The sequence below is a fragment of the Delphinapterus leucas genome, chromosome 8 (genome assembly GCF_059928025.1).
Source record: "Delphinapterus leucas isolate spDelLeu-1000000601 "Yukka" chromosome 8, BTC_Dleu_Yukka2, whole genome shotgun sequence".
In the NCBI taxonomy this organism is placed as follows: Eukaryota; Metazoa; Chordata; class Mammalia; order Artiodactyla; family Monodontidae; genus Delphinapterus; species Delphinapterus leucas.
The window spans coordinates 82,301,376-82,326,981 of NC_143136.1; the positions used below are offsets into that span (position 1 = coordinate 82,301,376).

The 25,606-nt window shown below is 35.5% G+C and overlaps 2 protein-coding genes across 21 annotated transcripts in view; one reads left to right on the forward strand and one right to left on the reverse strand.

The window, feature by feature from the left end:
- The window catches only part of ORC4 (origin recognition complex subunit 4), a 123,441-nt gene extending 99,943 nt beyond the window's left edge, over positions 1-23,498 (forward strand). For 8 of the 19 annotated variants that reach the window (XM_089916856.1, XM_089916854.1, XM_089916852.1 and 5 more), the window contains one exon: positions 1,790-9,442. In XM_089916856.1, coding sequence (XP_089772982.1) covers positions 1,790-1,978 — 189 coding nt within the window. In that variant the 3' untranslated portion in view covers positions 1,979-9,442. Of the gene's footprint in view, positions 1-1,789 lie in introns of all 19 variants that reach the window. The other 11 variants (XR_016394169.1, XR_016394173.1, XR_016394171.1 and 8 more) reach the window with 11 other exon arrangements.
- ACVR2A (activin A receptor type 2A) overlaps positions 2,671-25,606 on the reverse strand; it is an 87,764-nt gene continuing 64,828 nt past the window's right edge. For both annotated transcript variants that reach the window (XM_022569680.3, XM_022569681.2), the window contains exons 5-11: positions 21,349-21,492; positions 19,053-19,196; positions 17,878-18,023; positions 16,027-16,141; positions 12,901-13,039; positions 9,677-9,807; positions 2,671-8,583 (exon numbers count right to left, since the gene is read on the reverse strand). In XM_022569680.3, the coding sequence (XP_022425388.1) occupies positions 8,389-8,583; positions 9,677-9,807; positions 12,901-13,039; positions 16,027-16,141; positions 17,878-18,023; positions 19,053-19,196; positions 21,349-21,492 (1,014 nt within the window). In that variant the 3' untranslated portion in view covers positions 2,671-8,388. The remainder of the gene's footprint in view (positions 8,584-9,676; positions 9,808-12,900; positions 13,040-16,026; positions 16,142-17,877; positions 18,024-19,052; positions 19,197-21,348; positions 21,493-25,606) is intronic.

The following is a 25,606-nucleotide window of genomic DNA, read 5'->3' on the forward strand; positions in this document are numbered from 1 at the left end:
TCCACCAGAAATATGAGCCACATAATGTAATTTTAGATTTTCTAGTAGCAACAAAAAAGTAAAAAAAAAAAAAGGTGAAATTAACTTGGACAGTAAATTTTATTTACTGTACCAAAATCTTTTGATCTATAGTCAATATAGAAAATTATTAATGAAGTTTTTTATTTTCTTTGGTGTTAAATCTTTGAAATTCTATGTGTTTACATTTAAAGCACATCTTAATTCACTGACTATTCATTGGAAATAATTGCTCTTTAGATTCCTTCAATTATTTTTTTTAGATTCCTTAAATTATTTAGCTGAAGTAGATTTACATTATGAAATTGTTTCAAACATACAAATTTTCTAAGTGTTAGTTTTTTAATTAAACTTAATAAAAATTAAATAAAATTAAAAATATTGTCCCACATTTCAGATGCTCAAGAGCCCCGTGTAGCTAGTGGTTACCTATTGGACAGCGCAGCTCTAGAGGACTTTATGGGAAGAAACACCTTTTTTGATTTTTTTTAAGCAGTGGACCCATAACTTCTTTAGCATCCTTTATAAGGGATTAGTAGTCAATTTTATTTCTTACAGCAACCAAAAAATGTGAGAACAGGGCATTGCCATTTCTTCAAAACAATAGGAAAAGTATTTAGAATACTGGAGGTTGGTTTTTTCCTCCCTTCCTAATGTCCATATTTGTCTGATAGTCATAGCTTGTGGGAGTTGTATGAGTGGAAAGGTTTAGCTGAGCACTTAAATTTTTATGAGTAATTTGAAGCTGCTCATTTCTACCTTTTAATTAAATAAGAAAGTATTTTGCTACCTAGAAATACTTTAAATCTCCTCAGTTTTATTCAGCCAGTACCTGCAGCCTCTAGTATTTTCTCATTTTCAGAAATTAATGGTGTCTGAACTGTTTCTCTTTTCATCAGAAGAATTTTTATAGTACATAAAGAATATATCCCAACAGTATTTTTCACAATGAGGCTTAAGAATAGAAAGCTCATAATCTATTTCAGTGTCTCAGTATTTAATGGTTAGTAGGTCATGATTTAATGGGTTTTTTTTAATACATTAATAAAATACCTAAGACAACAAACGTGGTTAGAAAAGACATAATACATGAATGTTAGAGGTAAGAGGAAGCAGACAGTAAAGAGCCCTGTTAAGGTGGGGAAGATGAAAGAAAGGGACTTTCTGACGGGTTGTAGTGGTCTCTGTCAGACTTCTTAGGGAAACAGGAGCCTGTCTTTTCCTCCATACCTGTACCACTCTGCTGAATCATTTATTTATAGGGTTAGGTGAACAGGTGTACTCCTACAGGTCTTTCCTGCCTCCCTCTCTTTTTACAGCTGTATTAAACTTTTACACAGCAAAGTCTTACAAAGGTAGAAACAAAATGTAAAGGCGAATTTGAGTAACCTAGGCAATTAGTCAAAACGTCCTGGTCTTATCAGATCTTAGGTTTTTATAGAGAACTAGAAACTGTGAACTTAAATACTGGGAGGAGATATGACATAGAATGAGGTTAGGAACAAAAACCACGTTGTACAAACTGAATTAAGTTTGCCCTGTTTATATTCAGTGATGCAGGGACGGATAACTGTATATAGACACTGCCTCGTGTGATGTGTGAAGTTTTTATGAGGTTGATGAGAGTTGTTTTTGAACTTTACTGATATCTATTAAGTTTTGTTTCCTGGTACTCTATTCCACAACTGACCAAAATTCTGACTGTTCTCTGAGTTAATGTTGTTTACTTTACTTCCCCTATTCAACCTAAACTATTTCTTTCATCTTTCAGGCCTTTGAACATTTACAACAATTAGAATTAATAAGGCCCATGGAAAGAACATCAGTAAATGCACAGAGGGAGTACCAGCTGATGAAACTACTTTTGGATAATACGCAAATTATGAATGCTTTGCAAAAATACCCTAACTGTCCTACAGATGTTAGGCAGTGGGCAACATCCTCCCTAAGCTGGTTATGAATATAACCATGGCTTCAGTTGTGGAGTTTCAGGCATACTTCTCTAAAGAATGTTGTCCTTCAACAAGATATGTTATTACATTTTCTTATATTTATAAAAATGTATTTTTGTATTTATGGGAGACTGTTACACATGTAGCATCATGGCTGTGCCTTGCCTTTGAATCACGGCACACGAGCAGTTACATGATTTATAATTCCAGTAATTTAGATTATGTTGTAGGTAGTTCAAAAAAATAAATATGACTATTTTAGGGATTGAATCATATGCTTATTTAACACTTGTGAAGTATTTATGTGGTACATTTGAAGAGTTCATTTCAACCCAGCAGCCAGATGTTTTTACAAACCTTAAACAAAGCAGTAAAGAAACAATGGTAAGAGTTGAGGTGTAATGAGTAATCTTTTGGTCCTTTGGGAGGTGCTGCAGTTTTTCTGTATTCATGGAAATTTGGGATTCTGTCCCAGACCCAGGTCTTCTAGTTCAGGAGACTGATCAGTTTGGCTAGAAGATGGTTTACACGGAAGAAAAAAGCAAAAGGTTTGAACATTTTCTTCCAGGCTTCTTATAATATGGTACTCATACCATCTACAGAAGAATCTTTTGTAGCATGTTTTAAAATGCAGATTCTGGGGCCTGTTCTAGGGACTAGCATTTGTCTTTCTGACACAGGCAGTTTAGGGGATCCTGTGAACCCACCCCCACAGATAATGGAAAGTGTATGACGATGCTAACTAAACCTGCTTGTATCAAAATGTGGAGCCCTAGGAGGGAGGAACGTGGGGATGGCAAAGCATCAGGAATCCATGAGCTAATGCTGGTATATGTTTAAAATGAAATTTAGTAAGCATTTGTTACGTGTTAGTGACTTCATTTATTTAAAAATATTTGATTGTCTATTATTTTCATGGAAGGTTTACTAAAGACAGACTCCCTATCCTTGTGCAGTTTGTAGTCCTTTTAACTGTCAAAGACCTTATGATATTTAGTTACTGTTGTTTACAGGTGAGAAAACTAACACAGTAGTGGCCCTGTCCAGAGGATTGACAGACCCTGGAATTCAACTCATTTCGTTGACACCAAAACTCAGTAATGCGTTCCTTACCATGTATTTTTAAAAGTATACTCTAAAAAACTATTTACGTGGTTTTTAAGAAGTATTGCGTTTAGAATGGAATATGAGATTTCTGTGCATAAAAATAGCTCTTTAGTAGTTGCAACCTGTTCTTTGTATACCGGCATTCTAAGTTTTCAGATCACTGTCATTTACTTTTCAGCAGTGTATTATGAAAGCTAAGGCTTGCACCCTGGTTCTATGCAATAGTCTACAGATTTTTAGGAGATATTTTTAAAAAATACTTCCCATGGTGGCATCACTATTACCAGAAGCAAGGATTTTGCACTTGAGCTAAGATTGTCCCTTTAAAAATTCTTCTCAACTGTTTAGAGAAGTACCCTCTGCTTAAAGGCACTGACCATAAAAGCACCCAAAGAACTGGCTTGAAGATTGCAAATTTTTATCAGCTTAAGATGCCACTAAAAGTTTGAGAGCCCTCACCTGCCTTACAGAACATCCATCAATATCAGTGAAAGAGCTATGAAACACACAAGAAAAAGTAGGTTAGCAGAAGTCATACAAATGAAGCACATGCCTACATTTCAAGGGCATTTTTTTCAGAGGAATGTTGATGTACCCCTTTCCACATTCCCTAATACAGAGAAGCTAAATATACTTAAAATTTTTTAAACTAACTTCATCTCTTAAATTGCTTAAACCATCATGAATAAAATAAAAACCAAATCTGAAAAAGCCCTAGTAAAAAGCTTTCGAGAATAATGTAAACAAATATGGCTTAAAGATATTTTCATTTACTAGAGGAGGAATGTAGCCTGTTAACAGCACAATCAAAAGACTGAAAACCAGGTGAGGAGGAATGTTAGCGCCATCAGTGCAGTTTTCACTCATGTGATTCCCTCCAGGTGCCCTACCAAAAACAGGATCTTATTAAGAAAAAAAGTCTTTCCAATTTTGTGGACATGCATGTGAATGACTCTGAGGAGTTAAGAGCTCTTGGTCCAAACTTACCACATCATAATGCTATATGTGTTGATTATATACTATTAACTGTCTGAAGAATCTGTTTTGCAGAACAACGCTGTGGAAACAGTTTCGGTCTTTCTGTAGAGATTCCTTGCAGATTCCACCATGGTTTGCATTTTCATTTGGTTTTAGAAGACAACGCAGGTTCTTTCAAACCACCATAACCTAACTGTTGCCCTTTCCTTCACCTTTACCCCCCCTCCCCAAAATTGAGAATCCATGCGTGTGAACTGTGACGCTCAGTGTGACAAGGTAGGGCTCTTCCACCCCCACTTTCTTCGAAAGTCACAGGATAAACAAAAGAATTTGCAACACTAAAAATGTAAATGAATGCTAGCTTCCTTGGTGATCTCTCTCACCGATTACCCTAAGTGAAAATAACAGAATTCTTCTGTTCAACTGGTAAAGTAGTTATAGTTGGGAAGAGTAGTTTATGTCTTTGATGTCTATTGCCTAAGCCACTTTTTTTAAATCTCCGTATGAAAAGACAAGGGAACTAAGGCCATTTAGCCTCTCTTAAAATTGGCAGGACCAACATATGTAGTTTAGTGGGAATACAATCTGCTTACACAACAAAGGAGGGAAATGCCACAACTGACAAACCTCCCTTTCACCTATCCCCATTCTTGCAAATCTCAAGGTGTAAGCCTCACTGTAAATTATAAAGCTACTGTTCCCCTCTTTAAGAACGTATAACTAAAGAAAAACTTCATATGCAAATCATACCATATTTATTTTTTTATTTAACTTGGGAATGGAATGGGGATAGCATACATTTTATTTGTACAATATTTAACAATCACTTACCCAAGGTGGGGTTTTATGGGACTTTTTTTTTTTCTTTTTTAACTTTTTGTTAAATACTTGCAGAAAAAATAGCAAGTACAATTTGACAGTAGTACAACAACCTGTGCCCAAAACACTGACAAGAAATACAGAGTAAAGCTAAAATAACTGTTTACCAATATTCTGAGAGGTAACAAATAGGATATGGGTTGAGACTGCATAAAAAATGTACTGCTGGTTGAATATCTGAGGTAAATGATGTTCAATCAAGATGCTACTTGTATCATTTTGCCCATAAATCAGTAAATAATTTTATGCACATTATACCAAATGTTCCTAAAAAGTAGTATTTTAAAAAGGTAAAAAAGAGAAACTGGAAAATATCCGTGGTGAAGCATTTTTTTAAAACAGTAATCAGTTTATTCCACTAAACTATCATCTGGCCAGGATTTCTCCCCTACCACCTGCATTTTACTTAAATGTAGCTGTTACCTAGGAGTGAGGAAAGGGGGAAGAACAGATTCTTTTTAGTTTCATGATATATGACTCATTTTTAAGTTATAAACTTTTTTTTTTTCCTGATTGTATTTTCGAAACATCACCATGAAGGATAGTGCAAGTTCATGGGACCAACAATTGTGAGGCACAGTCTCTGTTCTGGAATTCACAAGGTACCTGTAATAAACATTCAAACAAGAATCACACATCACATGCTAAAAACTTCCTAGCATCTAAATTACATACAGGAGCTGTGCAGGGCATAAACTTCGAATAAAGCCAAACACTGGTTAATCCATCAGTCCTATGGCAGTTGATCATAAAGCATTCCTTACACGGAGATCTGGGCAAGGTAGAGAGTATAAATTAGAGCAGCAGTTCTGATGGGTGTCATAAAGGCAAAATACAAGACGAATCATAAGGAGCACCATACACATGAGGAAAAAATTACTGGGGTCTCAGTGTACCCCAAAACAAATCATTTTTCTTTTTTTTGATCTTTCTTTTTTTCAGTATCCCTAAGCTCAAAGTTTTTATTAACTTGCCCACTTACACTGACTGTAAACCAAACATGAAAATGCCCTGCAAAAGAAAGTTTTAACAAGACTAGGTATCAGGACAGGTAGTCACTGGAACATTCTTATTTTACTGCTTATAAAAAGTATTTTTCTGTCAATGTAATTCTCAAAAGGATACAGGTTTTAAAATTGGTTAGCTAGAGTTTTAAGTACAATACCCAGGATTTCTAAAAATTTTTTCTAACATGAAGAGAAAACTTTATTTTGTGAATAAGTGGTCTTATAAAGTTTATCTCTAAGATTCACATAAGCCAAACATTCATCATAATATTCCCTTTTGTTTTCTTTTGATTTGATTTTTTTTTTTTAACTTTTAAAAACAAACAGGATTGTTCACAACAGGTAGAAATTAGTCTTCAGGAGATTTAACAATTCTCATGTATGAACATTCTCATCATTTTCCCTTCTTAATTAGTTTCCAAGTGGAAGCAAAACCAAACCAAGAAATTGAGAAGCCAAGTACTTTTTGAAATAAAGGTGAACTCAACATTGAAATGGGAATTCTTCTTAGAAATACAACAAAGCCTTGGGTACATTATGTGACCAAGAGCACAAAGTTCTGTATGGTGTGTGGCACACAGACAACAATGCTGTTATTCTTCTTTCCCTCCCTGCTTAAAGGAGTCTTGTTGACCTATGTATTCTTTATAAATAATATAATTTATTATTCCCAGAGATTAAGTGCATGTTTTATGTAAAATGTAGTGTACTGTGTGGTTAAATAGCCATTTGAAGATAACACATTCACAGTGAGCTCCTGATAGTGACATGTAAAAAATTCTTTTATAAAATTAATGTATGGATTTTAAAATGACCTGACAAAAGTACATAGCATAATACTGGCTATTTGTTGGTCATCAGTAATCCAGAAATTCAGGAAATTAATGTTTTACTTTGGCCTATAAATTTGAGAAAGAATCCAATTATATTCTAATGTAATATTGTTTTGAAAAGCACTTTGGCACCTACCTACCGTCAATTCCATTTTCTTATCAAAGATAAGGCATGAACTATCCTAAACTAATATCAGGGTTAGTTGTAAAAGCAATTCGTGGGAGGCGGCTAAGCTATGTTACCTATATCAACATTGGTTACCTCTAAATGTCATTGCATATTTTAAGTTATAAGTTTAACTTGTTATCCCTGATTTGTTTTAAAGCAGTAACATCTGAAATCTGTGCTTAAAAATTTAAATCTCTATCCTAGGATAATTCTTGACATATCACAGACATCAAATATTACTCTGACAAGATGGCACCAAGCAGAAATATAGTGATAAAGTTACAAGTCTCGAAGCAGAGAGTGAGGAATTCTGGGTAATGACACTTCCTGAGGTGATCCTAAAACAGTGATAAAGAATGTCCCACACACTGTTTGGTGAAAAGAAATACACTACAACTTTACATATATAAATAGGAAAAAAAAATCTATTTTAAAAGAATAAAAATGAAGAGCTTTCCAGTGTTACAGCTCACTTTAAAAAATTTAAATCATGCTTTAAATTTTCAAATAGTCCCCAAGCACAGCACACCTAGAAAAATATGTAGGTAAGTATGCAACATTTTGGGAACTGGATATAAGATGAAGCTTTAAAATATGGGAGAAAGAGGGGAAAGACACCATTTTTTCATTTCAAAAAACAGCACTTTTTTTTCCTTAAATCACAAGCTAGCACAAGAAAAGCTAAAACACTGCTTTACGAATGGCCACTTACTGTTGGCACTAAGCATAGCTTACCTTTTTTCTTAAATAACACAGTGAATTTGTAATACCTTGTTACAAAACGGGTCAATTTATTATTCAAATTTTGTTAGTGTTTTCAATTTTATAATTTAGCAACCATGGAACTGAGGTATACCTTGTTGAGGGAGGTTAAAGTAATGCTTGGAAGCCTCTTTACTGTACCCCACTTAGATGACTTTGTTTATGTACACAGAACAGCAGCACACTAAACATTCACAAGCTGTGTCATATTGGCATTACAATAGTCATTTATAGAAACACAACAGCAAATGCAATAAAAACAAGTTACCCTTTTTAAAATCTGAAATGAAAAGTTTTTGATTTAAAAAAAAAAATAGCAGTAGTTCATTTAAGGAATTAGTGTCTTCGGACAGACATTAAGAAATCTGATGTCAGTTTTCAAACACTTGATTAGCCAGGTCCAAAAAGATCCTTGATTTGGAGAGGGCCACATTCTTCATGTACACTTCTTCAAAAGTTTCTTTTTAGAGTTTGCAACTTTTCTCTTAGTCTCATGTCCTTCATGTCTCTGCTACAGGCAATGCCATTAAGTCTCCCAGAGCCACCTTTTGAAACGAGGGTCTTCTTTCTGAGATGTCCAGGAGACATCCTACTCATTTCACACGGAAAATAAACTGTAAGCAGTTTCATTAGCAGCTCCAGTTCAGAGTCCTGTTTCTCAGTGTGTACACATGGTGCAACCATCATAGACTAGATTCTTTGGGAGGAAAGTCAACATTTGTCACCATCGTGACCACTGTTACAATGTCCTCTGTGGTAATGATATTTGTTAGTCTTTGCATCTGAGTAATTCTTTCACCTACACATCCAGCTGATAACCTGGCTTCTGCATCGTGATCCCAACATTCTTCTATCGTTTCACAGAGCATTGCCATTCCCTAAAAAGGAAAAACACATTCAAACACCACATCAGTTTTTGTTTTCTATTAGGAAACAGACTAAAACTCTCACAAAGAAATTGCTATTTTTGTGGGTCGAAGAAAGTTTCAAGATTAGACAAGTTTGATATTTGTCAACATTCACTTTTGAGTATCTATTATATGCAGACACATGGAGAAAAGCACTGAGAGAAATCAATGTTTTTTTCTGAGCATTGGGACTATCACAGCAGGTGATTTTTTTTCGAGTACAATTGGTTTACAATGTCATGTTAGTTTCTGCTGCACAGTGAAGTGAATCAGCCAATATGTATACATATATCCCCTCCCTCTTGGACCTCCCTCCCCCTGACCCAATCCTACCCATCTAGGTCTTCACAGAGCACCGCTTCTTTAATTCCAAAAATCCTTGACCATTGTTCATAAACCAGGTAATTTAAATGCTAACCTTTGAATTGTATTCAAAACCGAGGCTTTAAGAAGTTTACCAATTTTTATTGTTTTCTTAATATCAGTATTTCTACCTTGCAGTTAAAGTAGGAAAAAAGGTTCGAAAGCCAACCTTAAGGATTTTCTACCTGGCTTTATCCGTGTTTCTAGTTATAGCTAGACCAAAATAACCAGGGCAGTTTTGTTCCACCCTTCACCTACCTAGTCTCTTAAGTTCTTAAGAACTTGAAAATCATCCAGTCCCAAATCAAAATGCAAAAACTGTCATGGAGAGGAGAAAACTGGGCGCTTCACTTTCTTAAATGACCTGGGAGGGTGGTGATCAGCAAGCCTACCCGACTACCCGCAGGCTCAGAGCCAAGCACTCCTCCCCCTGGGAAGATCTCCAGACGGGCGGGGGGGGGGGGGCACACTCAATCTGCACAAGAAAGCCCACAGAGCTGAGTGCCCCAAGGCTCTGACCTCACCACCTCCCTCACCAGTGAACATAGCCTTAATTCTGTTGTTTCTAGAACTCTAGTTCAGAATATCCTGTATGAAGACCACCACCTCAGAAAAAGAGAAATGTGCAGAGATATCAATCATTCCTCTGAAAAACATTTTTTATTGGAAATTCAAGTGCAAAGCTAACTATATAACTTACAGCATGTTTCTGCCAATAATCTCTTAGAACAGGCCTCTTTTTTTTATGCACAACAACTTCCTGCATGTCTTCAAGAGAGGGATGCTGGCCAATTTCCTCCTCAAATGGCAACATGTATTCATCTACAGGTCCTGAAATGTAAAAAAAGGGGAAAAATCATTTTAATTCAAACCTTCCTAACTTCCAAACTGGAACAAGCTTTCTAAAACACACTCTGAATCACCTTTTCCCAACTGTCACATGCTACAGTGACAGGAGAGAAACAAACCCTCAACTGTACTTACACCGCAGTGTAACGCAAACTTTAGAGGAAATCAGAAAGTCTGTCATTTGGCATGTAACTCTGCTAAGGACTGTGAAAGGAGCTTTATTACCTGTTGTATAAGGAATGCCTATCTCTGTTTGTATATAGCACATAGGGAACCATGGATCTCTGCATATTAAGGACATAATAGCTCTTTAAGGTGCCCACTCCTCTTGCAATTCAGATCAGACTGTAAACAGTAGTGCTTTCATCTCTGAAGATTTTGGGTTCGGTCTGCTATAACCATTTTTATTCTGACATGCCCAAACCCCCTACACACTCCACATGAGGAATTATGTACCCCAGAATCACACCTCTTCTCTGCCCGATATTGTTTTTTTAAAAATCACAAATGTACTCTACAAAAAGGATTCCCAACAAATCAGAATGTGCCTTCACAGACAAGCAAGATTTATTCTACATGTTCCTTTTTTTCTTTGGCCTACGCAAATATGGAAATTCAGTCAGGAGTTCGTAATAACTAATAACTGATGAGCACTTATGCTGACCAGGAACTTTATATTATTTACTTCCATTTTATCTTCACAGAGTGAAGGTGGCATTACCCTATTTTACAGATAAGAAGCTCAAGGAAAAGTTCCATCATCTGCACAAGGGCACACACAGCTGTTAAGTGACAGAGCTGGAATTTGAATCCACCTCAGTGACTCTAAGGTCCGTGCTTTCAATCACTAAACTGTCTCCCGTTGACAGAAACTGGTCGCTAATGAGCAATTTCAGTGACCAGATGTGTCTGTATATAGACATAAACCTTGTGTAAGTTCTCAGAACACACCAAATACTCCTGCATAGAATATAAGTTATAAACAGCTGATCAAGAAGGAGGCCATCTAACTCAACCCTGTCTAAATATAAGAATCCTTGATGGCTGGATAGTCAGTCTCTGCTGAAGCATTTCCAATCACTTAGAGTACTGACATTCTAAGGTGTCTATTTAACCCTTGCTACTCGAAGTGTGGTCCACAGGTCCAGCACTGGCACTGATGGGGTAGCTTTTGGAAGAAATGTAAATATCAGGCCCCACCTCAGACCTACCGAGTCAAAATCTGAATTTTAACAAGATTCTCAGGAGTTTGGTTTGCATGTTAAAGTTTGAGAATCACTGAACTGAACCATCAACAATTAGCCATCTAAAAAATTGAAAAGCACTTACGTTAGCAGTGTTCATACTGTCCCCTCTGCTTCAATTTCTGACTTGAATCAGAAATGCCTGACTCTGAAATTGAGTATTTCATAGCACATGCAAGGCATTTAAGAAATGTAAGCATCTATCCTTATCCTTTTTCCATAAAAACTTCCCTGATAACCTCTCCTCCCCACCAACAAAGCAAGTCCTCACACCTCTAAGCTCCCATAACACTCCCTTAACATTTCTCAGGTATTAACATTCATCCAAAAACATCTGCCTATGTAGACAATTCATACTTACCTTACTCTGGAGTTAATTGTCCAGGATACATTTTATCACCTTAACTAAACTGTATATTACTTGTGTATCCCCTATAACACTACATCCAATTGGCTTGCTTTGGAGAGTTCATGTTAATGAAATTCTGAAGAAATATATTTTCCTGTAACATCTGCCATCTAACCTACTTGTGCCTCCATAAATGCACGCAATAAATGCATTTTTTCTTCCACTTTGAGCCAAAACACACTGAACAGCTTACTCTTCTTCCTATAGACTTCTAAGCTAAAATTATATCCAAATTGCTTCAACCTCTTAGGTTCTGGATCCATTCCCACGCCAATTTTGGAAGAATGAATGGCTCTCCATTCCTGAGCACTTTCCACTAAATTCCCTTTAAAAGCAGAGTATCCCAAATCAAGTTTCATATACCAGAGGTAGTCTGTCCTACACTGAGAAACTATTACAGTACTCAGAAAATATTCTTATAAACATAGGTTAAGATGGTTATAACTTTTCTAAATTAAAGTTTTAAAAGATCAAACTAATTTACTTGGTTTGGGAGTTTAATAGGAAATTTGCCTTATATTCTCATATCCAAAAAAGTGTAGTATAACTGGAGAGAGTAGAGACCTTCTGATGAGCACTAAAGACAGAATACCTACAACGCTATAATTCTGTCACACTAGGAACATAATATGCAGGTTCATAATGAGTCAATCAATGTAAATATTTTTAGGACTTGAAAAGGACTTCAAGAACAAGGACTAGGAATCCCTTAGAACCAAGGTGATGTGCTAGGGAATGTAACTTATGTTCACAATAATGTCTGCATCAGATCAGACTTAACAAAGCTTTAAGGAGGCAGAATCTAACTTGTGCTGTAACACACACTCAGTTCTGGGTCATGGAGGATAGAATGGTAATTCAATCCATCACAGGAGGGCTGAACAGACAGCCTGAGTATCCTGGGAGGCAAAATCCCCCGACTCTATGTGCACCTCCTCTCACCCAAGAGTTGACTTTAACTCTTAGGTGTCTCAGGACCCTCGTGATCTTACCAAAGTAGCAGCCCTCTCCCTGAATCTGGATCAGAGTTTCAAATCTTGATTTCACCACTTATCACTCTGCAACTAAAACAGACAAGCTATTTAATTTCTACTTAAAATTTGAGCATCAAATTCCTCACAACTGAGGTGATAATTACCTCCAAAGTTGTTTTAGGAAATAAGCTAAAGGTATGTAAAGTGCCCAGCAAAACATCTGGCAATGGTAATGGATCAATACGTATCAGTACCTTTCCTCTTCTGCCCTCCCCATCCCCCTGCCTCCTGAATTTTCTTTATGCTACCACCTCTTGGAGTCTATTTTTAAAAAACTGTACTTTAAAATATTACCTTTGAGAGTAATCAACCCTTTTCATACATGTGTAGTAGGTACAGGTATACATATATATGTATATGTCTTTTAAAAAAATATATGTTCCCTTACCATCTGCAGCAGTACAGCGAGAAGCCAGTTCCCACAGGACTAATCCCATGGCGTACATATCTATCCTCAAAAATGCATCCCTTTGGAAGTTTATAGCACCCTCTAATACCTCTGGAGCCATATACCTTCGGGTACCAACCTGAAAAAGATGTTGAAAGCAAGCAGCACTTACTAACTTTGTGAACTAACATTTTATGATTTTGTAAAGAGAATCAAAACCAAGTGTGCTCTAATATTAGGTAAGATAACTAAATTATGACTACCAGAATTTTATTCCATTTCAAGTAATACAACAGCCAAGACCCTGGAAACAGTGGATGCAACCATCAGTAGGGACTGCTTAAATAAGTAAGAGTACTATGCAGCTCTTAAAAAAAACATGAGGTAAATCTATAAGGACAAATATGGAAAGATTTCCAAAAATACTGTAAGATGAAAACAGCAAAGAACAAAGCAGTATATATACTAAGATCCCTTCTGGATACACTTAATAGATATATCAACAGACATTATGCTGGTCTAGGCTTCGACTTTTTCCCCCTTCTGGAAGTAATCACAAGAAACTGAACAATGGTTATTTGTGGAGAGAGGATGGAACAGAGAAAAAAGGCTGTATACTTTTTAACTGTACATTGTTTGAAATGTATCTTTTTTAAAAAAATACTCCTTTTGAGAGTTTCTCTTTCTCTGTACGAAAAAAAAAACCCTAATAAACATAAAATGAATTAGCCAAGTACAGGATGGATAAACTTTTTAAAGTTCTGTTTCCACAAAATCTATGTATTTGTTTCTTCATGAATTCTGTCTTAAATTCTTTATTGATATCTGTCCCTAACAATCTGGTATTTCTTAGTAATGTAACTATGGTTACTAAGCTAGCACAGCTAACTTTGGTTGGTGCTTGACAAGATTCATATATGAACACTTAATTTCTGTGAGATAGGTGGTTAGATTAATCCACTTGAGTTTAATAGGTCTAGGGAGCGGCCCAGATACTGGTATTTCCAAAAGCTCCATAGTTAAGTGACTATGATCTATAGACTAGAAGTTGGGCAATTATCTGCAAATATACATATAAAGAGATGTTTAAGAAAAAACAAGGATAGATCACTAAGACACTGAAGTTCAAAAACCCAAAGTTTTTAATTCATTTAATAAGGAGAACACTTTAAAGAAAGGGTAAAAAGGTAGCTTTGCCTTTTTTGCTACTTTAAATAACTATTTTAATTGTACTGTAAGCTTTTCCCCAAAATCTACTTTTCTCCTGAAGATAAATGTTATGCCTTCCAAAGTACTTCTTTTCTTATGAAATGATGACATCTTCCTTTTTAGTATAAAATGTCCTCTCTTTTATAAATTGATGATGATATTAGAGAAAAATGTTATTTTTTTTCCCAGTGTTCTTTGCAATATATAAAATATGCAATAACAAGCATTTTGAAACTTTCTGGTCCATGAAATCTAAAGTCAAGGAATCAGTGATGTATTATTCATTATTATATATATATATGTAATTATTATGTATTATTAATTATTTTTACCCTCATCATGTAAGCCAATCATGAGGGCATTAAAAGATATGAATGAAGGGAGATTAGTTCGGTGCTTTGCGATGACCTAGAGGGGGTGGGATAGGGAGGGTGGGAGGGAGACTCAAGAGGGAGGGGATATGGGGACATGTGTGTGCATATGGCTGATTCGCTTTGTTGTGCAACAGACACTAACACAGTATTGTGAAGCAATTATACTCCAATAAAGATCTATTAAAAAAAAACTTGAAAAAAAAAAGATATGAATGAATCCCCAAATTCTTTTCTTACAAAAGGGGGGAGGTTTATAAGGTACCAAAGGATTAAACTCTTCCCAAAATTTAGTCTTAAGGTAATCAGACAATCAGCTCAGAAGCCTGGTCCTAGGCTTCCTGCACAATCTCCCATCTCAGTTACATTCTCCACAAAACTGCCTTCCTTCCCAAATACATATGTTGTCAACTTTTCTAGAACTATGACTGCTGACTAAATTCTTAAATCATTAGTCAATGTTGCCAAAATTTGTTGTGCTATGTTCTTGGAGGTCAGTAGGACACACTGGGCAAAAAGAAAGCTGAGAATCAGATGATCAAATAATTTGCCTGAATTGAAAGATGAAGTACTGATTGTGCAAAATCATTTGGCTTTGTAAGGAAATATCACCTTTCAGGTCAAACTAGTTTGAAAACACCTTTCCTAGAGCCTCAGTTTCTGAGAATAAAATGTATGGATAATGTTCTTTTCCTCTTTGGCTTCCTTAAAGGCTCCCATTGCTGAAGTCTCTGTGCAGACCTTGGTTAGTAAAATTAAACTCCTTGCTCAGGGCCTTAGAAGTGCTCTGAACTCTGGAGAGAATTCAGAGAAAAGCTATAAAGTTGATTAAAGAGTTAAAGAAGCAATAGAGACCAAGAAGCAAGAAACTATCATTGCTGTTTGGAAAAACAGGCACTAGATCTTAGTACATTATAACATCAATAGTGACTGATTATTCTTCCATTCCTCTTAAGATAGTGAAAAGAATTAACAAGTTAAAACTCGTGAGTTAATATTAAGAACTCCCTAAAAGAATGAGGCTTATTAAAATGTGTTGGATTCTTCTTTGATTAGTTTTAAAAATAGAATCCTATGACATCTAAATTGTTTTATGAATTGCTTGATCTAAACCACCTGAGGTCCTAACAGTCCTTCATCACCATATGAAAATATCTTCCTCAGCAAATTTAACATATTACTCTTAAGAGAGTCATTTTTTTTTTTTTTTTTTTTTTTTTGCAGTACGCAGGCCTCTCTCACTGTTGTGGCCTCTCCCGTTGCGGAGCATAGGCTCCGGATGCGCAGGCTCAGTGGCCATGGCTCACGGGCCCAGCCGCTCCACGGCATGTGGGATCTTCCCGGACTGGGGCACGAACCCGTATCCCCTGCATCGGCAGGCGGACTCTCAACCACTGTGCCACCAGGGAAGCCCGAGAGTCATTTTTATATTAGATACCAATTTAAGAACCAGCACAATAATTTTAGAACAACTGATCCCAGATGCCATCTAAGAAAATATGGGACAAGATTATTTTTTCTTACAGTTTACAGTTATCATCCTTACCTGTCCATGGGTATCACCTGCAGACTTGCCAGCCTCAAACTTTAACGCCAACCCAAAGTCAGCAATGCAAGCTGTCAGATTGTTTTTCAACAGCACATTTTTACTTTTGATGTCCCTTGCAAACAGAAAGATAAAGTATTCAAATTCAGTTTAAACAAGTTATCTTTTAAATTTTTTGACTGTAAGTAGGAAGAGAGACTATGTATGCTTTTAAAAAAAATAGTTATTTCAAAGTATGAAATACGGAAAAGGGCAGAGGGACAAAAAGTTTAAGTCAAGTCTCCAGATAGCTTGAAGCACAAGAGTACAGTGACCTAGTCGCATCCATTACATGGACAATAAGAAGGAATTCTCTCCACAAAGCAGTTTTAGAAAGAGCTGCCATTCCAAAAATACTGTCCAGCCTACATGTTATCTATGTCACTCCTAACTACCAATCATAAAATTGTTGTTTTTTTTAAGATAATAAGCATATTTCAGAGTTTACAGTTAGAAACTCTCATTGACACTGAAATTTAAAAACCAAAATGAAAGGATTTTCAGTTAAAGCTGAATTGGAGCTTTTTGCCTATTGGCACAGGCCTACATTTTAAAACGGTCCCTTATTTTAATGGTTCTTATTACATTCACCAACTTGGCTGTACAAAAGCATCTGTACGAATGTATAAGAGAAATTTTTCACCATAAACATACACTGCTCCAGCTGGATCCTGGTGTTCCAAAAAAGAGTAACCATTTTAAGGCAATCAGATGTCTTCCTCTACACATTAGCCTCAACTAGCTCATCCTAGGGCTTACTACACCCCGGTAAGCTCAGTAAGCTTGTTTACCCCAGTAAACACACCGGTACCATGAGCAATGGTAAATTTATGCGTGCAGACACAAAGTGTGAGACAGAGGACGCATAGATAGACAACCACAAATGCTACAAAAATCAGTTTTAGACTCAAAAGATTTTTAGGGACCCTACTTATAATAACCTTTGGGGGTTCCAAAGGATTAGTTCCCTATAGGACTAGGTGAGGCGAGCAAAAATCCAGGAAGACGGCGTTAGACTATGTAGGAAGGTGAGAAGGGAAGCTATTTCTGAGGTAGAAGTCATTTAAGGTTTTCAAAATCAGAATCTACGTTAGAATTGGAATAAAAGTAATGCCTCCCAGCAACCTAAGACACCACCTGATGGCACTCAACTAAGTATTTGTTAAATGAATCAGGTAATTTAAAACATCCATCTTTAAACTGAATATAAGATGACAGACTGACCCCATGTTCAAGGAAGTTAAATACACAATGGCAAACTGAATCCCATGTTTAAGGGAACTAACGGTTTCCCTTTTAAGGATATGACAATTGTTGGGTCCAAGTACTATTTCTTCACTGAAAAAGAAAATTTAGTAAACCCAATTATTCAAATAATACCTCCTTCCACCTCAACTTAGGTAATGATCACATGGTCATTCAAAACACAAGCAAAAAAGATACTCAAAATCTCTCCTTAATTACATCCCCTTATACCTATTTATAATCATCTTTGAAGTAAATCATGTTTTGAGGTAAAACAGATTTCTCCTTTGAGACAAAGAAAATACACTTTCATTCTTAACTATGTTTTCGGAAATGAGACAAATTGAAACATAAGTCAATAATTAACCTTTGACAATGATGTTAATATATACATTATCCAAAATACTTCCTGGCCAATCTCAAAGCTAATTTGAAAAACAAGTGAAAATCAATGCCTCCTATAGCATGATTAGGTAACTAGGGGAAAAATAAATTTTGCCCAGGGGATGGAAAGTTTAAATAATAAATACTGAATTATTGGGTAAAATAATATAAATTTAGCTCTACCTGTGAGATATGGCGGGTTTGTGGCCATCTTTTAGGCCAGGTATATCCTCATGTAAATATGCCAATCCTCTAGCCATGGTTTCTGCAATATGACACAATTCATTCCAAGAGACCACATTAGCCTTAAGAAAGTCTGATAGTGAACCCTAAAGAAAGGGGGAAAAAAAACAACTTATGTTCTTGACAAAAGCCATATGTATATGGAGACTTTCCTTTTTACTTTTAAGAGGTCATGGAAGGCAACATAGTTTTCCTTTCAGTGAATAATAATCCAAAACACAATCTTTCTGGAAGGGTTCAAGTTTCACATTAATAAACATTTGAAAGGAATACCACTAATCTTTAAAGGTTTGCTACAAGCACAGTTGGTCAATTTCCCATTGAGAAGGCAAAATTTACAAAAAAAAAAGAAAAAAAAGATTATTGAAAATCTAAAGTTCTAGAAAATATTTTAAAAGTTAAAATATACTGTCTATAGAGATGTTATAAATAGGACTAGGAGAACAAAAATTAAAACATATGAACAACAACTAACCTAAAGAATCTTCCTCTAGAGATTACTGCCAACCTTTTAGTCAAGAATTAAGGGAATTAAAACAGCCACTTTTTTCTGACAGTGATGAAACTGATTGCCAAGAAGATCACAATTTCCTACTCCATTAATGTATACTTTCATACTAACTCTGAAAGCAGAAAAATTGAGGAAAAATAGCAAGTGTGTTTTGGTGGTAATTACCCTACAAGTCAGTGACTGATCAAAGATCAGATAAACTTCCTGACCCTAGTTTTGTCACTAAGTGACATCGATTAAAGAATTTTAAGAAACAAAATTCAAGCTGAAAAAATGTCTCATGTAATAAAAGTGGACAGTAAATGGTAAATGAAAATTCCTAAGCATTGGCTATACTAAAATAATTATTTGTAAGAGAAGTATAATTGCAGCACAAGAAATCAGGGACAAAAGACTGGTATTATATAAGTAGAGGATTAGGTGAAAAACTTGTCATCTTTGTTCTTCTATTAAATAAATCATTTTTAAAGCAGGTTTTTATTTATAAATATTAACCAACTATAATAACACACTGTTCCCAGAAAAATAAGTGAGGGCTTTGTAGCCAACATTAGGAAGTAAGCCAACCCTGACTTCACTGAGTTAAAATGGAAAGTAGTTTTACCTTTTCATGAAATGCTGTGATTAGCCAAAGATCCACATCAACACTGGTACCTCGTTTTTCTGCACCAATGAACTGTAATATGTTCTCATGCTTCATTCCAGGCAAACTATAGACTTCATATTCATTCTGCCATGACTGTTTGTCCTAGAGTTAAAAAGAATAGTAAGAATGCAAAGAACACAGGCAAATAAACCATATCTAAGAGATTACTCAAGTAAGTTCTAAGGCAATTTTTTTTAAAGGCTAAGTATTAAGAGATTCTTTGGTTTTGTTTTGTCCTGTTTTTTAATAAAAAACTTTGACAACAGGTAACAGTTACATACCAAATGCCTGCCCTGCCCCATTCCTTCAAACATACTTTTTTGTGTTTGTAATTTGTAAACATAGAAGTTGATCAGAAATACTGCACTTCTGAATCCTAACAATGGCAACACATTCCACATACAAGTTAGTACTACAGTGTAATTTTATCACGGTGTGAAGTTACCTGTGTTACTATTAAGAATAATCTCTCTGAGAGATGAAATTCAGGGAGAATGACTTCATCTAAATAGAAAACAAATTTTTTTCAAACACTAACAGCATGTCAAACCTTCTTAACAAAATGTTTAGAATACCCTGTAGAGTCAATAAGAGAGCAATGGGGTATAAATATGCAATACAATAATTTGAAACACCACAGATTCACTTGTGCCTGCAAGTGACCCATACCTCTTACATGTCTACTTATAAAGGATTAGTTTCTTTTCACAATGGGAGAATAACGAAAGTGGGAGGCACCATAGCATAATGGTTAGGAACCCTCTGGATCCAAGCTATCTAAGAACCTTTGGCATGTTACATAATCATTCAGCTTCCTGATCAGCAAAACAAGGACTGTAGTGGGTGCCCCATAGGGTTGTTGTATTATACATATATTGTGTTATATTATATGTATGGGTAATAATACATATTAGTGAGTACTCACATATGTAAAGTACCTCTATCTGACACAATAGAACCATTCAGTAAAATGTTAGCTACTGTTCTTGTTGTTACTCTGACATTAATAGCATCCAAATGTGCTTCTCTAATTTTTAAGCTTCCTCACATGAAATAAGAACCCTGATCTTCTTTGTAAATCTTGGCCCAAAAGACTTTTCTTTTGAGAACTAAACTACAGTTAACAGTAATAAAAAAAAAAAAGTAATAAACTTCTTCACAGACTCTACCAAAAAAAAGTAATAAACTTCTTCACAGACTCTAAGGAACAGACTTTCAAGGAGGTAAGAGGGCGAAAATCTAGGTATATTAAGACAAAGAAACTGAATAATTTTGGTATAAGGAAGATCTACTATACAGGTGCAGGGGTGAAACCTGCATCAAAAAACCCAGCCAGGATCGCAATACCATGCACAGCATTAGCCACATGTGTGTATAAGCAGAAAACAGGAACAAAGGAATTATCATAGATCTATACCACCAACGGAGCAAAACTAAAGAGTATCTCAGAGGTGCATGAGACCAGGGTTTTATAAGGTTGGCCCCCTTTAATAGAAAAACAAGTCAACAGTAAACCAATTATTTGGAGTCTTGACTCAATGCCTCTGAAAATTCACCAAACAAAATCTGAAATGATTACACCAACACTCAAAGTAGAACAAAAATGAATCAGCCTGGTAATATATCTCCAAACAGCGATTCTAAAACAAAGCACACTACTCTTTCAATATTCTGTTTGCTTTTTCTGATAATGTCAATGGGACATTAAAAGTTAACCACTCAGGGCCTCCCTGGTGGCACAGTGGTTGAGAGTCCGCCTGCCGACGCAGGGGACACGGGTTCGTGCCCCGGTCCGGGAAGATCCCGCATGCCGCGGAGCGGCTGGGCCCGTGAGCCATGGCCGCTGAGCCTGCGCGTCCGGAGCCTGTGCTCCGCAACGGGAGAGGCCACAGCAGTGAGAGGCCCGGGTACCACAAAAAAAAAAAAAAAAAAATTGTTAACCACTCAATGAATTTATATTTTTTAATTAGAATCCTCATCTTCACTTTGCATTTCTGTAGAATTTTTACTGGCAAAAAATCTCCTATATGCTTACGTATTGTAATTCCACCACTCTAAACAAACATGATTGTTGTACCATTAATTTCTCAGATGAGAAGGCAGACATAAAAGGGCTAACCACTTTCCCCAGTATCACCAAGAGCCACCATGAAACATACGGCCTTTGTTTTCAGACTGTTTCTGAGTTACAATGACCTAGCCAGTTGCATCTTTTAAAAAATATATGCAGACTAGAAAACTGCAATAAACATACCTGTATTGGAAATATTTTCACAGCCACATATTCATTGAGTAACTGGGCTTTCCACACACAACCAAATCTTCCCCTTGCTTTCACTTCTAGTAACTGCAGTGGCTTCAAACCTAGTAATGGAGAAGGAGGGGGTGGTCCTGGGTCCTACAGATAAACAATAATAATATTATCTGAAGAGCAGCACATGACACATCTCGCTTCTAAATATCAGTATACTGAGAAATCGATTGACAGAAACGGTAGACACATACAAATGACATTAACTTCAATCTTGCCAAAACTGAATTCTCAAGCATTACTAATTACCTATAGTGATCAAAAAGCAAGAAACTTGAATTAAGAGTTTTCATAATAACATTCCTACTGCTATATATATATATATATATATATATATATATATAGCAATCAGGAGAAAAGATCTAAAATCTTTTTGATCCAGTCTCACTAATTCTCCTAAGATTTTTCTGTGACCTTCAGGATATTACTAATGGTATTTTAATTTCATCCAGTTGATTATTCCTTATAGGATAAGGATTTGAAAAGTGCCAGATACAGCAAATTATGGCTATGTCTCAAAGAAACCACTCCTCAAAATCCATTACTTTCCCCAGTGAGTGTTTAAATCTTTCTTCATTAATATCAGAAATACCCACACAGCTATTCTCAAACACATTACAAATAGGTATTTCAAATACAAAGCACATAAAAGGAATATGTAAGTTAGTGTTGCTATAACCAAACTGCTCCATTCATTCTAACTTTTCCACCCGGTAACAATTTATCCCTTTGCTTATAATTACTTCCCAGAATTGATCTGAGATAATATTAGTATTCTGGGACTCATGGGCAAAGAAAGTACAAATAATTCAGAAAATAAGTGGTCATCATATTAGATGAGAAGGTATGGAAAATGAAAGAGAAGTATACTGCTACAGTTAATTTTTTAAATGGAGCAACTATAATATATAAATAGGAGTACAGCATCACCAGGGAATCCTCCTATACAAAGTAGAGTGGCTACCCTTCGCTGAAAACATTGTATTAGTTAAGTATCTGCAACTAAAGCAAGAGGTAGAAAGCCTTTTGGAAAGCTTCCAGAGGAAAGTAGTAACATGTCTGAAGGCCTGGGTAATGAGTATTGTTAGCAAGAACTAAAATTTCTGTGGCAACAGACTTTATGACACTGGGTGGCACCTAAGACACTTGGAGATTGTATGTCACCCCTTTATCAATGCATGTCTCTCTGCCTTTACTCTCCTTCCTTAAAACAAACAAACAAACAAACAAAAACCTCCTCTTCTAATGCCTCAGGACAGTTAGTGCTCCCTTTAGGCATTATTCAGCCCCTGGATGCCACTCAAGATTTTTTAAAAGTTGGCATCTATATTAGAAAGACCCTCAGCAATAGAAACATTGCAAAGTATTAAAGAGAAAAAATAATGTAATTTCTTCTTCTAAAGCAGACAATCTTTCTAAAATGCTTTGAGAATTCCTATTTTAAAACAGTATGATAAACCAGAAGACTTCCTGTGACCCATTTTAACATCAGATATTTATTTTTTAAATGTCTGCAAAAGTTGCTTTTCCTTCACACATTCAAAACATGAAAGGTTAGTAGAGCTAAAGATTATTTTAGTTTAACAGAGTGACAAGAAAGTCAGATGTACATCTTATAGAAGTATGGCCTCTCAAATTATGATTCTCAGTGGGAGGGGACACAAGACGCTCTGGAGAAGTTTTACCAGAACTGAATCCTCCCTCCCTCATTCCTTGACTGATCATATATATCTGCAATAAGAGACCCTACTGATCGTAGTATATGACTTATGTGAATGTGGAGACAGGAGGGAACAAGTTGAAACCACTCTTCTAGAGGCAAAGAAAACCACTCAGGCTCTAAGTTCAAGAATTATTGGATAACTGCATAAAAGAATAATTGTGCTAACTAAACAAAGTTCACTTTGAAAAACTTTAAATAACTATAAGGTTAAAAGTCAATGATTCCCCCTCCTTTAGAGATAAGTTAGAAAAGTTGAGTTTTCAAAGCAGGGATGACAAAAATTAAAGTATGCAGATAAGGGTTGAAAGCTGAAGAGGGAAAATAACCAGGTAAAGAGTAATATAGCACTATATGTAAACACTAAAATTTTTAATAAATTGACTGATAATGTCTCTTTAGATAACATACACATTGTCCATTCTCTATTCTAAAGAGCACCAACCATATGGATATGATTCAGTCTATAAAACAGGATTTAGATGACTTAATCCACACCTCAAATTAAGAATATGTCGGCAGTTCAAAATAAGACTTTACTCTGTATGACAGACTCTAGGTACATCCACCTCACTACAAATAACTCAATTTCATTTATATTCCATTGTATATATGTGCCACATCTTCTTTATTCATTCATCTGTCGATGGACACTTAGGTTGCTTCCGTGTCCTGGCTACTGTAGCTGATTCATGTTGTTATAAAGCAGAAACTAACACACCACTGTAAAGCAATTATACTCCAATAAAGATGTTTAAAAAAAAAAAAAGAATACCCAAAATAAGACTTTAATATAATATTAACCTTAATTTTAGGAAACAAAAATTTCCAATGCCTATGTTTAGAATTAAAAAAAAAAATCACTGAATGTTTTCCAAATGCGTAGATAAACTTAAAAGTTCCCGTAAGTTTCCAAGACTCTGTTTACAAAGTTTGTAAGCTACCGTTATTTCAGTAAGAAATCTTAGATCACTCTCCTAATGAAATTCCCATTATAGTCAGCATTATATATTAACAACCTGAAAATATGCTTTGTCAAAATTACTTATAATTAAAAAGCTTAAATTTAGGAGAACACAGGCCAATTTTCAAAGGGTAAGAAGAAGATCTACAAAGGCACACTCCTACAAAATGTCAAAACTTTTAGAAATGATAATTCTACAATTCTTAGAAAGGTTAGGTTCAAAAATGAGAACTCTGTAACAGATTACAACTCTATAAAATCTATACTACCAGTCGATATATCTTTTTGCTTTTCTAATAAAATGTTATTGGACTATTCTTCTAATTCATACTTTTCGGTTCTTCCATTTAGCAGCTTACATCTAAAAGAAGTTTTAACCACTTCCCTCATATCTAGCTTTTACTTATCCTATAATCTAAGAATATTAGAAATTATTTTCTGTTTATTAACAGCATTATACTAATTTACCCAAAAAAACCTCATACTTGATTCTAGGAATAAAGATTTATACCCTTAAAATATATGAGAACCTGGGGAGACAAATTCAGACTTAAACTTCATAATGACAACAACATTCTGATATTATCCATAAAACATGGCTTTGCCCTGCTACAGAGAAAAAACACTTTTGGAGGGGTAACTATAAGGACTACAGAGTTCCTGAAAACTTTCCCTAAGTTCCAGCTCTCTTCCAACACCCATGCTATTTTGCACAGTTAAAAAGATATTCATTAGAACATGGCTCTGATTACATCTCTTCTTTACCCACTTGTATGTGAAAATTATGGCATCAGAAGACATGTTGAGAAGCGACAAATGACAATAGCTGGAAAAAGTGCCCCCCACCCCAGCACCACTACCCAGTATCATTACTATAACCAACAGTGGATAAAAGATTAGAGGTGAAGAGCTGTAAAGCAGTCTGTGATCATCTTACTTATTCTGAGTTCTCCATATGAAAGGTGAATTCTAATCTAAATAAAGCCTTAAACTTCCAGACAGCAAAAGATCAAGTTATACTTCTCTAGCCAGTCCATTTGCTAAAGATGCCAAAGATGAAAGAAACTACCTGAAAATATAGATTTCACATTAAAAGATAATGGATTCGACCAGAAAGTCAGCATCTGTTAAAAATGAGCACATGCTGACATTTGACATACTATAAAAATTAAGCAATACAAGATTTGTAAGGCTAAAAATCTAGCCATTAGGTGTTAACTTCTAGTCAACTAAAACAGTTGTGTTTCTACATTTCACCTTAGATAAGTATAAACACTGGTAACAATTCTTTAAAACCCAAAACTATTACTATGACAAGCCAATCATGTTTTTAATACTAGAAGTGGAAAAAAAACTACAACATAAATTTATAAACTATAGAGGATGGACAATAAAGCAACAACAACAACAAAAAATCTAAGAACAAAATGTTTAGTATGTATCCACAAAAAGTGCCACAACCATAAAACAAACATCAATGCATCTTACCTCTATCATTATATGAAAGGCGTGCTTGT